General features: G+C 52.3%; 1 protein-coding gene across 2 annotated transcripts in view; it reads right to left on the bottom strand.

The window, feature by feature from the left end:
• COL5A1 (collagen type V alpha 1 chain) overlaps positions 1–15,434 on the bottom strand; it is a 200,135-nt gene that overhangs the window by 68,012 nt on the left and 116,689 nt on the right. For both annotated transcript variants that reach the window (XM_054174209.1, XM_054174210.1), the window contains exons 12-20: positions 15,024–15,098; positions 13,424–13,516; positions 9,619–9,675; positions 9,407–9,460; positions 8,764–8,817; positions 7,548–7,601; positions 5,402–5,455; positions 3,516–3,569; positions 996–1,040 (exon numbers count right to left, since the gene is read on the bottom strand). In XM_054174209.1, the coding sequence (XP_054030184.1) occupies positions 996–1,040; positions 3,516–3,569; positions 5,402–5,455; positions 7,548–7,601; positions 8,764–8,817; positions 9,407–9,460; positions 9,619–9,675; positions 13,424–13,516; positions 15,024–15,098 (540 nt within the window). The remainder of the gene's footprint in view (positions 1–995; positions 1,041–3,515; positions 3,570–5,401; positions 5,456–7,547; positions 7,602–8,763; positions 8,818–9,406; positions 9,461–9,618; positions 9,676–13,423; positions 13,517–15,023; positions 15,099–15,434) is intronic.

The raw sequence follows: 15,434 nt of genomic DNA, 5'->3' as shown, positions 1-15,434 counted from the left end.
CACAGCCAGGCAGCAGCAGGATTCAGCGCTGCCAATGACTCAGAAAGACTCAGATACTGGCGGGGGGAGGGAGGGGGAAATGCTTCCTATGTCCCAAACTGACCACTCAGCTCTTTCTTGATGATGCCTGCAAGCAGTTCTCTGGGTTAAGCAGGGGGTTTTGGTTCACACCGCTGGCCTCTGGTTTAACCTTATCAGTAGTGGGAACATAGGAGCATGGAGCGCCAGGATGGAAGGGACCCCAAGGATCAGAGGGTCATAGAATTGTCAGGGTTGGAAGGGAGCTCAAGGCTCAGCCAGTTCCAACCCCCCTGCCATGGCCAGGGACACCTCACACTACAGCAGGTTGCTCACAGCCACCTCCAGCCTAGCTGCAAACACCTCCAGGCAGGAGGCTGCCACCACCTCCCTGGGCAACCTGTGCCAGGCTCTCACCACCCTCATGGGGAACAACTTCTTCCTCACATCCAATCTGAATCTACCCATTTCCAGTTTTCTTTTTCAAGCCAAAGAATAGAATAGAATTAACCAGGTAGGAAAAGACCACTGAGATCATCGAGTCCAACCTAGCACCCAACTCAATCATGGCACCAAGGGCCTCAGCCAGGCTCAAACACCTCCAGTGATGGTGACTCCACCACCTCCCTGGGCAGCACATTCCCATGGCCAAGCTCTCTTGCTGGGAAGAACTTTCTCCTCACCTCCAGCCTAAACCTCCCCTGGCACAGCTTGAGACTGTGTCCTCTTGTTCTGGTGCTGCTTGCCTGGGAGAAGAGACCAACCCCCACCTGGCCACAACCTCCCTTCAGGGAGCTGGAGAGAGCAAGAAGGTCTCCTCTGAGCCTCCTCTTCTCCAGGCTAAGCAACCCCAGCTCCCTCAGCCTCTCCTCCCAGGGCTGTGCTCCAGACCCCTCCCCAGCTTTGTTGCCCTTCTTTGGACACCTTCCAGCATCTCAACATCTTTCCTACACTGAGAGCCAGGAAGAGGTACTCACAGGTTCTCCAGGAAGACCTCTGGGTCCAACTTCTCCATCATCTCCCTGCTCAGCAGCAAAAGAGAGGGAAGAAACCAGTTATATTGCAGTCACATCACAGGTGTTCCATTCTTGTTAGACAATAATCACACACAAACCCAGCTCCCCCTGGAGTAATGAAGGGGTAGCCATGCATGAGGAAGACCTCATAAGCCTGCACCACTAATACTGTGTGTGCAGAATGTACCTGAGATTAGCAGTGCTGGGAGTCTGCCTCAGAATTCAGCTCCCATGTTTGCCAAGATGGATTTGGCTAACAGGGGAGATGTGGTGGAAACCATTCAGGGCAATGTGAGGCAATAACTGCAAGAGTTAGGACCAAACTGAAGGGGAAACCAGCCTGAGAGCTGCCCTGGGAACGTGATTGAGCCAAACTGGGGCTCCTCAGATAAACCTGAGGCACAATCATGGAATGCATTCAGGTTGGAAGGGACCTTTAAGGGTCACCTTGTCCAATGCCCCTGCAGGAAGCAGGGACATCCCCAACCAGCTCAGGTTACCCAGAGCTCCATCAAGCCTGAGTTTGAATAGCTCCAGGGATGGAGCTTCCAGCAGCTCCCTGTGCAACCTGTTCAGGAAAAGGGGCAATGCTTCATCCCTCCATTCCCCTCTCCTGCTGATGCTCCACCAATGTGTCAGGAGTACTGCATGGTGTCCCAGGAGTTCTTCATGGTGTCCCAGGAGTTCATGGTGTCCCAGGAGTACTGGATGGTGCTCCAGCAGTACTGGATGGTGCTCCAGGAGTACTGGATGGTGCCCCAGGAGTCCTAAATGTGTTTTTTCTTCCCTCTGAGTTGCTTTTGGATCACCCAAAACCTGAGGCTCCCTCTTAGCCAAACCAATTCCTCCTTCAGCAGCCCCTGTTAGAGCCTCCTCTTCTGCTGATCAAATTGCTGTTCTTCCACCCAGTTATGCCCTCCAAGCTCCTCTCCCTGCACACCTTGCATGGTGTTACACTCTCTCTAGGATTCAGGTTCTCCAGACACTTGTTCTTCCCCCTCCAGGCACAGCCTTGGTCTATTGCACCTTCAAAGCGCTTTCGAGCCGCGACTCGTTAACCCTCGCAGTGGTGTGCAAGGGGTCGGAGCCTGAGCGTCACAGAGGCAACAAACAGCCCAGGGTGGCAAGAAAACACTTCAGGGGAAGGATTGGAGCCTGGCAAATCCATCCTTGCTGCCCTGATCAAAGCAACAGGCTCCTCACAGCCACAGATTGAGCAGCCTCAACCTCTCCTCTTAACACAGCCCTGCCAGGGCTGCAATCACTTAGCTGGGAGCTTTGCTGAAGGTCTTTGCCTGGTGACAGGAGAGTGTGGAGGGAGAAGGGAGCACAACTGGATCTCTATTTCCCCCCACATCTGTCTGGAATCTCTGCTCTCCAAGCCTTGCTGGATCTTGGCAAAGCAGGAGGGAGAGCTGGAGAGGGAGAGAGAGGGAGGGAGAGGGAGGGAGAGGGAGGGAGAGGGAGGGAGAGGGAGGGAGAGGGAGGGAGAGGGAGGGAGAGGGAGGGAGAGGGAGGGAGAGGGAGGGAGAGGGAGGGAGAGGGAGGGAGAGGGAGGGAGAGGGAGGGAGAGGGAGGGAGAGGGAGGGAGAGGGAGGGAGAGGGAGGGAGAGGGAGGGAGAGGGAGGGAGAGGGAGGGAGAGGGAGGGAGAGGGAGGGAGAGGGAGGGAGAGGGAGGGAGGGGGAGCTCTGAATTCATTTTGCTGATGGTATTGTGTGAGGTTCTGTTGGCTTTCCCTCCCCTCTTTTTGGTTGTTTTTAGTAGGTTTCTTGTTGCTATTGATTGGTTTCTTGGGGGGTTGTTTGGTTTCTTGGGGGCTTGTTTCATTTTGGAAGGGGTTGTTTGGTTTCTTGGGGGGTTGTTTCATTTTGGAGGGGGTTGTTTGGTTTCTTGGGGGGTTGTTTCATTTGGGGGGGTTGTTTGGTTTCTTGGGGGGTTGTTTCATTTTGGAGGGGGTTGTTTGGTTTCTTGGGGGGTTGTTTCATTTTGGAGGGGGTTGTTTGGTTTCTTGGGGGGTTGTTTCATTTTGGAGGGGGTTGTTTGGTTTCTTGGGGGCTTGTTTCATTTTGGAGGGGGTTGTTTGGTTTCTTGGGGGGTTGTTTCATTTTGGAGGGGGTTGTTTGGTTTCTTGGGGGCTTGTTTCATTTTTGGGAGGGTTGTTTGGGGTTTTTTCTGGGGGGGATTGGTTGGGGTCTGGGGTTTTGTCTTCTTTTAAACAAAAAATCAGAGTTTTTCTGACCAGCTCTTTACACCAAATTCTTGTCAGTTTTATTCCCATCCCCTTGCTCTCTTTCCTCCTTCCCCCTCACCATGGTCACCTCCAGCATCCCCAGGGCACAAGGTCGGGGGGGGTGATGCTGCTGCTGACCAGCCTGGTGCTGGCTGCTCTGGCCACATCTCTGGCTGTCACTGCTTCTGCTTCTCCTTCACAGGGCTTAGCTATGACTTCAAAGGGCTGCTGAAACCAGAGGTGGACTTACCCTCTCTCCATCCTCTCCAGGTGCCCCTGGGGGTCCGTGGGGGCCTGGCTCACCCTATGGAGAAACAACAGAAAAGCCTGAAGGGAGGCAGAGACACTCTGGCAGCAGAAAGCGTTGAGAGGCCAAGTGGCAAGCTTGATGTCTGTCTGCACCAGGGAGAGCAACTCACATCCCCATGGCTCCTGTGCTTTCTGGAGCAGCAGCTCCTCTCTGCCTACTCACACACAGGCTCCAGCACTGACAGATTGGTGTCCTCCAGGGATTAGAGCTCATGGGATTTAATGGGGACACTTTACAGTGAGGTTTGGGAACCCAGCAGGTGCTGTAGCTCCTTCAGAGGAGGCAACTTGGGCTCTGCACACTGTTACTGCCTTAGCCAGGGCATGCTTTGTTTATACAGAATACAGAATTAACCAGGTTGGAAAAGAGCTCAGAGATCATTAAGTCCAACCTATCCCCCAACACCATCTCACCAACTAAACCATGGCACCAAGTGCCTCATCCAGTCTCCTTTTAAACACCTCCAGTGATGGGGACTCCACCACCTCCCTGGGCAGCACATTCCCATGGCCAGTCTCTCTTGCTGGGAAGAATTTCTACCTAACAGCCAGCCTAAACCTCCCCTGGCACAGCTTGAGACTGTGTCCTCTTGTTCTGGTGCTGCTTGCCTGGGAGAAGAGACCAACCCCCACCTGGCTACAACCTCCCTTCAGGGAGCTGGAGAGAGCAAGAAGGTCTCCCCTGAGCCTCCTGCAGGCTAAGCAACCCCAGCTCCCTCAGCCTCTCCTCCCAGGGCTGTGCTCCAGACCCCTCCCCAGCTTTGTTGCCCTTCTCTGGACACCATCAAGAGTCTCAATGTCCTTCTTAAGCTGAGGAGCCCAGAACTGGGCACAGGACTCAAGGTGTGACCTAACCAGTGCTGAGCACAGGGGCAGAATGTCCTCCCTGCTCCTGCTGGCCACCCTGCTCCTGCTCCAGGCCAGGATGCTATTCCATTTCTGGCTGATTAAGCATCTCTCTCAGGCACTGTCTTCCCTTTCCTGTGCAGCTTGTAATCACCATGCCATTTCTGCTGTTCAAACACTCCCCTTGCTGTATGAAGCAATAGCTGCACTCCCCAGGGAGGGGAGGCACAAACAGCCTGCCAAAATAACTGCCTTCTTACATATTCTCCCTCCCCCCCCCCCAGTGTTTAATTACATAGCAATGAGAAGCATCCCATTATACTTTTGGGCCATTTCCATCCCCAGCTTGCAGTGTCTAGAAGCAGGTTTTGCTTCTTGCCTTTTCTCATTTCATTTCCCCCTCCCTTTTGCTTTAATCTGCATTTTATTAAGGCAAAATTTCCATCCCCCCCTTTCCAGTTTCAAGCAGGCCTAGGAGGGTCTTGTAGCTTCCTGGGATGTGGATGTTGAACCTGGGAGGGATGCTGTGACATCTCCCATGCTATTATGGGACACTTTCAATCCTCTCCTAGTTGTGGCTCATCCCCAGTGATAGAATCACAGAATAATCTGGGTGGGAAGGGACCTTTAAAGCACATCCAGTCCAACCTCCCTGCAGTCAGAAAGGACAGCTGCATGTAGAGCAGGCTGATGGGAGCCCCAGCCAAGCTGCCCTGGGATGGTTCCAGGGATGGGGCATCTCCCACCTCTCTGAGCAACCTGGGCCAGGGTCTCACCACCCTCAGCATATGAAAATCTCATCTTTCTATCTAGCCTTCTAGTTAAACCCATCCACCCTTCTCTTGCTGCAGCAAGGGCTGTCCCTACCTTTCTCATGAGCCCCTTTAAGCAGAGCAGCTTCCCTCCCCACTGACACCCCCTCCTGCCTGCCAAAGCTTCATGGCAGACCACGAGCCAGCAGACAAGTGGAACATCACTTACCCTGTTTCCCTTCTCCCCAGGCAAACCAGCCAAGCCATCAAACCCTCTGTCACCCTGAAAGACAAGAAACCCAAACCAGGTTAGTCCACATTTCCACCTGCTCTTGAGGATCTTCTCCCCATTTGTTTCCTTTCTGTGTCAAGGAGGGATTGATTTTTCTCCTTCAGACATGCAGCCTTCACCTCCCATCAGACCAGTGAGGATTTCAAAGCTGGAGATTAAAACCAGGGTAGGGGGTGGGGGAAAAGCTCAGTTATTTCACCTCCTCCCCTAGCACCTTCCCTTTTAGCTCTTCTTCCATGTGGATTTCAGGGGTTTTCCAGGATCTAAAGCATCTCCACTTCTGGATAAGTTCTCCTGGTCCAATTATTTGTTCATTCTTAGGGATGTATTTCTACTGCCATGGAATGGCAAGCAGCAACCCACTGGTGAGCAAACTGGGCACTGGTGGACAGGAATATTCCCATGGCTGCCAGCAGGTCCCCAGACACCACTGGTTTATTCTATTCCATTCTATCCTATCCCATCCTATCCTACTCTATTCCATTCTATCCTATTCTATTCTATTCTATCCTATCCTATCCTATCCTATTCTATTCTATCCTATCCTATTCTATTCTATCCTATTCACCCTGAACTTCCCTGCAGCCCACCCCACACATCCTTCTAACCCTCCTGAGCACTCCAAGGAAACACCATCATCTTCTGCACCCTCTCCAACAGTTCACTGTCCTCCTTGTGTTGGGGACCCCAGAAGGCAGCCATCAAACTGCTGGAGCAGGACCAGAGGAGGGCTACAAAGGTGCTCAGAGTCCTTAACACCAGAGCAGTCTGGCTGAGGTGGATGCAGGGTGACCAACAGCTCTTTCCTTTTGGCAGGTCCTAGAGCATCACTCCAGCTCTGCTCACAGCAGCTTCCCTCCTCCTTTCCAGCACTGCTCATTACTCTGTTTTTCCTCCTTCCCTGGCATCCTTGGAGGGCAGTTGATGCTCATTAAAGCACTTTACTGGATAAATGATTTGCAGTCTCCTGCCTCTGTATCAAAACCCCTTCATCTGTTCCAGCTTTAAGTAGCTACATAGTAAAGCACTTAAACCTTCTCATACATGATTCCCTGAGCAAACTTGCCCTGCATTCAATTTCAGAGCTGCTGCTGCTGCTGCTTTTCTTGCCTGGTAATTCCAGCAGATCACAGCTGAATGAAAGGGATTTGGGTCTCAAATAAAACACAGATGATAAAGGAAAAAAAAATCAGGGCATTAGAATTCTTCACCACTCCTTTTACATTTCCTCACCCAGCTAATAGGTAGTTTTCTCTCTCTCTCTCTCTCTCTCTCTGTGTGTTAGTTATATTTTAGGATGTTTCCAGCAGCTCCTTCAATGTTTGCTTTTCATAATTGGGATTCCAAACTATTTGTTCTACAACTGCAGCCAAGGGAGCAGATTTCAGTCTTGAGAGGATCCAGTGAATGCAAAACCCAGTTGGCAGCCATTAAAAAAACCCACCAAACCCAACACCAAAAAGGCAAAGAGAAGATTGGGATTGTGCCTTCCAGGTGTGGGTTTCCCTCCCCACTCTCAAGCACGGAGCCAGCCACTTCGCAGGGGTTGCTGGGCCACACTTCAACCACCTCCTCCAAGCAAGGTGGCCTCCACTTGCCAAGGGTTCCTCAGCTTATGCTTGCTAAAAAGGAGCTGCAGAGTCCAAAAGCAGATAAATGCAGCTCCAAAAGCAGATGAATACTCTTACAGAATAGATAAATAGGATTCCAAAACCTGATAAACAGATAGGGTAGGATAGGATAGGATAGGATAGGATAGGATAGGATAGGATAGGATAGGATAGGATAGGATAGGATAGGATAGGATAGGATAGGATAGGATGGAAGAATAGAAGAGCAGGGAGAAGAGCACAGGAGAGAGGAGAGAGGAGAGAGGAGAGAGGAGAGAATTAACTAGGTTGGAAAAGACCTTTGAGATCACCAAGTTCAACCTATCACCCAGCACCATCTCATCAACTAAACCATGGCACCAAGTGCCTCATCCAGGCTCTTCTTAAACACTTCAAGTGATAGTGACTCTACCACCTCCCTGGGCAGCACATTCCAATGGCCATTCTCTCTTTCTCTTTTCACATGGCACTACCTTTGGTCCTGTCTGGCCTGGCATTCCCCGAGCACCATCGCTGCCAGCTCGGCCCTGCAAGAGAGGAAAGCAAAGTCAAATACAAAAGGGTAAGGCAGGACCACAGAGACATCTTCCCCTTGCTCTGTGGTTGAGTGAATCTTGATTTCATAGAATTGTCAGGGTTGGAAGGGAGCTCAAGGCTCAGCCAGTTCCAACCCCCTGCCATGGGCAGGGACACCTCACACTACAGCAGGTTGCTCACAGCCACATCCAGCCTGGCTGCAAACACCTCCAGGCAGGAGGCTGCCACCACCTCCCTGGGCAACCTGTGCCAGGCTCTCACCACCCTCACTTCTTCCTAACATCCAATCTCAATCTCCTCATTTCTAGCTGTGTTCCATTCCCCACGGTCCTATCACTGCCTGACACCCTGAAAAGTCCCTCCCCAGAGCTCCCCAGGTGTAAGCCAGAGCTCCCTGGATGAGGTGCAGGGGGGAAAGAGCTGCTGCTCTGGTTCTGCTGCTGCTGCTCTGCTTCTGCAGCAGCATCCTGGGCTCTGCCTGCTGCTAATGAGGGGTGTGAGGCAAATGGCAGCAAAGTTGCTGCACTCCCCAGGCTGCTGGGCCGGGGTGGTTCATTTTTCACTTGCCATCATTCTCTCCCAGCACATTTTTAGATGTGCTGATGGCCACACATTGAAATGAGACAGTTTGGGTTCCAGAAAGCCAGAAGTAGGTCACACAACAGACTCTCTTCTTTCTTCCCCTGGCAAGCTGAATCCTGACTCCAGAGGATGGAGGGAAATAAGGATCAGCATCAGGGATGTGGACGGGGAGCGAGTGAGCAGCTCCAGCTCCAGCAACCCGCTGGGGGCTGGATTCTCCTCGTGCACTCCCGAGGCTTGGGGGTGCTCCAAACCAGCCTGGAGTGTTTATGCAGCTACAACCTCAATGCCACCAAAAAAAAAAACCACCCACCCCAAAATAGCCACAAATGAAGATAAACCAGCAGGAAGTGTGGACTTGCAGTGTCCCCACACCACCCAGCTTTGAATTCTTATCCTCATTTGTGTCTGCGCAGATGGATGGAGAGGTCCTGGACGAGCCACCAGCTGGCCACCAGCCTGCTCTTGTGCAATGCTTTTGGCTCTCTCAAGAGCTAATTGGCAGCAGAAGCAATTTCTAGCAGAAACTGTAGTTAATGAGGTCATCAGTGCAGCTCCCAGGACACTCACCCTGCGGCCTGGTTTTCCTGCTGGACCGGGAGGACCCTGGATGCCTCGTGGACCCTGCAAGGATTCAAGGAGAGAGGAAGAAATGGCATCACTCAAAGGCACAACAGATGGAGCCAGGTTGCAGGTCAGGTGCTGCTGGGGCTGTCAGGGTCACCAAGCTACAAAGGGGGATGTGAATGCCTTGAGCAGAGCCCAAGGCTCAAGATGCAGAGGGAAGAGCCAGGGCTGAGCACCCCTGAACACGGATTGCATGGGATTATCCGTGATGGAAATAAATCACTTCCTCCATCATTAGAGAAATGGCCATTTCCCCTTAGTCCAGGATTTACAGCTGGGGAGAACAATTCCCTGAGCATCAGGAGCTCCCCACACTCTGACCTAGCTCCTATTTACAGGACTCCTCCCCAGATGGCTTTGCAGGAAAGAACAACCACCTGCAGAACTCTGTGCTGCTGGCTCGAAGTTGCATCTTGAGCCTGCATTTGGAGAGCTGGGGGGACATTTTTCAAGCCAAACAGATGTTCCCACACCTTCCTGCTTTCAGCTGGCACTGGGTCACTGAATCTCTAAAGCAGGACTGGCTGCTCCATGCCTTCCTTTCCCCCAGATCCTCCCTGGTCTCCCTCAGTTTGCCCACACTCACCTGAGGTCCCATTTCTCCAGCTTCTCCCTTCAGCCCTCCACTGCCAGGGGGTCCCTTTGGACAGAGAAGACAATTCAATGCATTTTTCCACCAGAGAGCCAGGAGGATGATTCACACCACGGTAAGAAAGAGCCATTCATGCAGGGAACCCAGAGCAGCACAGAGCTGGTGCCAGCTGGGACTGCCCCATCCTTGCTTGCCCATTCACTTACCATGGGGCCCGGGCGTCCTGTCAGACCCATTGGGCCTGCTGGTCCTCTCAGTGCCAGCTGCAACAGAAAGAGAAATGCTGCTCAGTTGGTGCCTCTGGGAGATGAAGCCACCCTTGTGCCCCCAGCCATGTAGAATCATAGGATACCAGCTTGGAAAGCACCTCAAGAACCATCTGGTCTGACCTTTCTTGGCAAAACACAGAATCCCAGCACGGTAGGGGTTAGAAGGGACCTCTGGAGATCACTGAGTCCAACCCCCCCCTGCTAAAGATCAGCTTGCACAGGAACGTGTCCAGAAGGGCTTTGAAAAGTCTCCAGAGAGGGAGACTCCACAACCCCTCCAGGCAGCTGCTCCAGGGCTCCAGCACCCTCACTGTAAGGGAGTTTCTCCTCGTCTTGAGGTGGAACCCCCTGGGTTCTAGCCTGTACCCATTGCTCCTTGTCCTGCCACTGGGCACCACCAAACAGAGCCTGGCACCTTCATCTTGACACTCACCCCTCAGGTATTCCTAGACATTCATAAGGTCCTCTCTCAGCCTTCCCTTCTCCAGAGCAAACAGCCCCAGGGCTCTCAGCCTTTTCTCATAGGGGAGATCACAGAATCAGAATCACAGAATCACCAAGGCTGGAAGAGACCTCAAAGATCATCAAGTCCAACCTGTCACCACAGATCTCATGACAACCATGGCTCCAAGTGCCACATCCAATTCCCTCTTGAACACCTCCAGGGATGGGGACTCCACCACCTCCCTGGGCAGCACATCCCAATGGCCAACAACTCTCTCAGTGAAGAACTTTCTCCTCACCTCCAGCCTAAACTTCCCCTGGCACAGCTTGAGACTGTGTCCTCTTGTTCTGGTGCTGGTTGCCCAGGAGAAGAGACCAACCTCCCCAAATATCCTCTGTAGCCTCTGTTGGACTCTCTCCAGCAGATCCCTGTCTCTCTCAAACTGGGGGAGCCCCAAACTGGACACAGTATTCCATGTGTGGTCTGAGCAGGGCCGAGCAGAGGGGGAGAAGAACCTCCTTAGCCCTGCTAGCCACACCTGCTGCACCCCAGGATGCCCTTGGCCCTCTTGGCCACCAGGGCTGTCCCATGGATAACCTGCTGCCCACTAGCACCCCGGGGTCTTTCTCCATGGAGCTGCTTTCCAGTCTGTACTGGTGCCTGTATCCCACTAACAGAGCTCCATAATGAAGGAGTCCCTTAACCATGCATCAAGCCACTGATCTCTGCAGTGGGTAATGGGGCAGGTCCACCCTTTAAAGCATCCCTTGGACAATTTGTTCTCCTGGTGACAATGCACCACTTTCCAAGAGTGCTAATTATCTGTGTACTCCAGTAATTAAAACCTCCCTGTGATTGCACTTGGAATGCCATAAATCTTGCACAAATGCTGCATTCTGCTGGCAGCATTCTACAGCCCCCCACCCCCCCATTAAAAGGGAGATGGCTCTGGAGTGCTGCTGGCTGGGACAATGCTGAGTGCCTGGTGAAAGCCAACTTCTAAGGGAATAAATCAACCTAATAAAAGCAATTAACAAGAATGGTGACAAGAAAAAACAACCCCCACACAAGGAAAGAAGATCTCCTCCCTCTAGGGCTCCTTTCCCACTCTTGCCATGTTTTTATCCTTTCCATGTCCTTCCATCCTTGCCATGTTTCTATCCTTTCCATGTCCTTCCACCCTTGCCATGTTTGTATCCTGTCCATGTCCTTCCATCCTTGCCATGTTTCTGCCCTTCCCATACCCTTCCATCCTTGCCATGTTTATGTTCTTTCCATGTCCTTCCACCCTTGCCATGTTTCTGTCCTTTCCATATCCCTCCATCCTTGCCCTATCTCTCCATCCTTGCCCTATCTCTCCATCCTTGCCCTATCCCTCCATCCTTGCCCTATCCCTCCATCCTTGCCCTATCTCTCCATCCTTGCCCTATCCCTCCATCCTTGCCCTATCCCTCCATCCTTGCCCTATCTCTCCATCCTTGCCCTATCTCTCCATCCTTGCCCTATCCCTCCATCCTTGCCCTATCCCTCCATCCTTGCCCATAACTTTCCATCCTTGCCCTATCCCTCCATCCTTGCCCTATCCCCCCATCCTTGCCCTATCTCTCCATCCTTGCCCTATCCCTCCATCCTTGCCCTATCTCTCCATCCTTGCCCTATCCCTCCATCCTTGCCCTATCTCTCCATCCTTGCCCTATCCCTCCATCCTTGCCCTATCTCTCCATCCTTGCCCTATCCCTCCATCCTTGCCCTATCCCTCCATCCTTGCCCTATCCCTCCATCCTTGCCCTATCTCTCCATCCTTGCCCTATCCCTCCATCCTTGCCCTATCTCTCCATCCTTGCCCTGTCTCTCCATCCTTGCCCATAACTTTCCATCCTTGCCTTATCTCTCCATCCATGTCATATCTCTCCATCCTTGCCCTATCTGTCTACCCTTGCCACATCTCTCCATCCTTGCCACACCTCTCCATCCATGCCCTATCTCTCCATCCTTGCCCCATCCCTCCATCCTTGCCCCTTTAGATTCGACCTTGAATGTCTCCAGTGATGGAGCCTCAACCACCCCTAAAGACATTGTCCCTGCTCAGTGCAAAGGGATTTGGACTAGATGACCTTGAAAGGTCACTGCCAACCCAAACCATTCCATGATACATTTCCCTTTCTGCAGTGCTCTCAGGGGGTTTCAGCTGCAATTGTCTGCCAACAGCTCTAAGTTAACACACCAAAAAAACCAATGCTTATCCTTCAGCTTCTCAGCCACAGCCCAAAAGTCACCCAGAACTTGTTTGGTTTTTAGTTTCTTTCCCCCAAAAAAATGACCAAAAAAAAAAGGAAAAGGGAAAAACTGAGAAAAGAAACCTGGAAGGAAGGTTCCTGGTTGGTTGTTTTCCCCTGTTTTGGATCACAATTTTCAACAGTCAAGGGAAAAATAGAGAGGCTGGGAAAGCAGAAAGGCTTCTCCTGAAGTGCTCATCTGGTCAGAACCTCTATTTCCCAACAAAAGAAAAGGCTGGTGGGGAAGAAAAAAAACAAGCCCCAAACAAAACCTGTAGGCAGCCTTGAAATGAAGACTGACAAGGTAACACCAGCAACATAATTCACCAATACTCCTCTTGGAGCAAGGTTAATGGACAGGAAAATGCAGTGGCTGGTGGCACCTGGGACCTGAATAGGTACAAAATCCAACTCCTTTGCAAGAGAGGAACTTGAATGGAGACCAGAACAGCCCCAGCTAAGCCAAACTCCTCATTGTAAACCTAAAGAGGGCATGTGGCACCCAGCTGGGTGAAGACCTCCCCCCCTTGCTGGATTTTAGTGCATTCAAAGGTGAAATCAAATGGGATTCAGCTGATTTCATCAGGTCAGCCCAAAAGGTCTGTGTGAAAGCAGCTGCCAAGAGCTCAGAATGACAAACTCTGGCTGAGGCCAAGCTACAGCTGCAGACAAATGTGGACTTGAGGCCTGAGGAGCACAGTAAGCTCCATCTCTGGATGATTGCACTTGGCAGGGAGAGGAGCAATGCCCCCAAAGCTCTGCTCCTTTCTCAGCTGCTTCCTTCTCTTGTCCCCGTTGATTGAATCAGCATTTTTGGTTGGAAAAGATCAATTGGGCCCAGCCATGATCCAGCCTGGAGAAGAGGAGGCTCAGAGGAGACCTTATTGCTCTGACTGGGATGAGAGGCTGCTACCACCAGCAGCACCATGGACAGCACAAGAGGCAAGACCTCTCCTCTGACAGGTCTTCTGCTTCCTTGGGTACCTGTTGCAAGAAAACAACCCCAGCAGCCTTCACTTACCCTGGCCTGCTGCAGGATGGCTTGGGCCTGGGCCTCCTGGGCTGAAACGAGAGGTCCTTTGGAGCCAGCATCTCCTCCTCCACTAAAGCGGAACTGATGGGAACAAGAGAGAGAAGCAGGTCACAGGGTTGCTGTCCCTCCACCCTCACTCTAGCCTGACTTGCAAACAATTCTCTTCAGCATGGCTGACCCCCCACACCATCGCCGTCCTTCCAGCCCATGCCCTTAGCCCTCCTGCTCTCAGGACATCCTGGCACACGCTGGCCGTTTCCCACGCCCCTGCCCACGCGGCGAAGTCTGCCAGCTGGAAGCCACGCACAAGGAGGGGGACTGTAGGCTCTGAACTGTGAGGACCTCACACACCACCATTCAGACCTAAATGCAAAGTTCCCACAGGGCTGAGAATCCCTGCATGGCTGCTGTTGGCCAGGAAATCCCCGGAGCTGGGGTTGCATCAGGGCCTTTGGCCCCCGGGTGCCCCAGACAAAGGCAGTGTGGCAGCATGCTTCAAAGAGCAGACTGGGGCCAGTTGTTCAAGCCAGGATCCTTCAGCACACAAAGGATTTGAACACCCTCAAGCATTCATCTTGTTTTGATGGGGTTTTGGGGGGGTTTTTCCCCCTCCCAAACTTGAAAGTGAAGGAGTTTAAGGTTTTGTTCTGCCTTTTCCACCCCCAACAGCTACAAGCTCCCTTTCCAGGGCACACAGCCTTCTCCTGCATGTGTGCCTGGGGGTTTGCAAGAAGGGTTTTCCAGTCCAGCCTCCTTGGATGGCTCTTTCCCCTCCTTTTCACCTCTGTGTCTCACTTGGTTGCTGCTAGCTATGACCACGTGGACTTGGCAAGGAGAGTCCAAGGGGTGCAATGTCTAGGCCTCTGGCTGGTTCCTCCAGGAGCCAACAAATGTATTGTGATGGCCAACTGAGCTCCACTTAGGTCCAGACTGTCCTGAGCACCCTGCCAAGAACCTACCCAAGTATCACCCAACCACTTGGAGCCTGTACAAGAGTGCTGTGGGTTTGCACTGAAGGCTCTTTCCCTTTGGTACTCCAGCACTTATTTTCAGCAGCTGGTGTCCTCAGGGCTTGCTCACATCAAAGCAGCCACAAAATAAAACCATTCCTCTAGCATCCCAGGACCCTGAAAGGCTGACTTGCTGCCTGCTCTCTTCATGCAGGAGAGAAAAATCAATGCAAATTAACCAGGAGGTCATCAGAGGAGATCAGTTCCTTCAGGTGCTTGCAGCTCTGGCACCTGCTTTGAAGAGCTGTTAGAGCTTCCTCCCTGCAGGAGGGAAGCCACTGCCTGGAAAGTGGAGCTTTGGGGGTGTCTTCAGTTGCTTCTTCATGATTTTCACCCTCCACCATTATGGCCAGGGAGAGACACTTCAGTCCATCCAGCACCTCTGGAAATGTTAACCTACCTGCCCTGAGCTTTGGACCAGTGAATGTACAAAAGGAATAACCCAGCACCAGCTTTGGTACCGAGGAAGATGTGGCCTTGGTGTAAAGGGGATGGGAGACTTCTGCAGGAAGAGGAGGCACTAAGCAGCAGCAAAGCCAGGAAGCTTTGCTCCCCAGTTCCACTTCACTGGTACTTACAGGCAGCATAAGCATTGTCCCTGGTGGTCCTGGCAAACCATCTGCTCCTGGAAGACCTGGGCGACCAGGTGGGCCCTAGGAAAAAAGGGAAGAAATAGAAATAAGCCTCTAGAGCATCACACAATCATCACAGAATGGTTTAGGGTGGAATGGACCTCAGAGATCATCTCCTCCAACCTCCCCACCATGGGGCAGGGCCACCTCTCAACTAGACTCAGCTGCTCGAGGCCTCATCCAACCTGGCCTTGAACACCTCCAGGGAGGAGTTGATTTGCAGAGGCTTATGCCACGATTCAGAAGGCTTGACAGAGGGGCACTGACCATGCAGACACCCCAATGCCATGGCAAATTTTGTGGCAGCACATCTGTAGGCACACATGATTGTCTTCTTCTCCCATCCTGGCCCCCTCC

This window comes from Dryobates pubescens, chromosome 29 (assembly GCF_014839835.1).
Source record: "Dryobates pubescens isolate bDryPub1 chromosome 29, bDryPub1.pri, whole genome shotgun sequence".
In the NCBI taxonomy this organism is placed as follows: domain Eukaryota; kingdom Metazoa; phylum Chordata; class Aves; order Piciformes; family Picidae; genus Dryobates; species Dryobates pubescens.
Note: the sequence above shows the minus strand (reverse complement) of the source record. Positions and strands in the feature narration are given on the sequence as shown.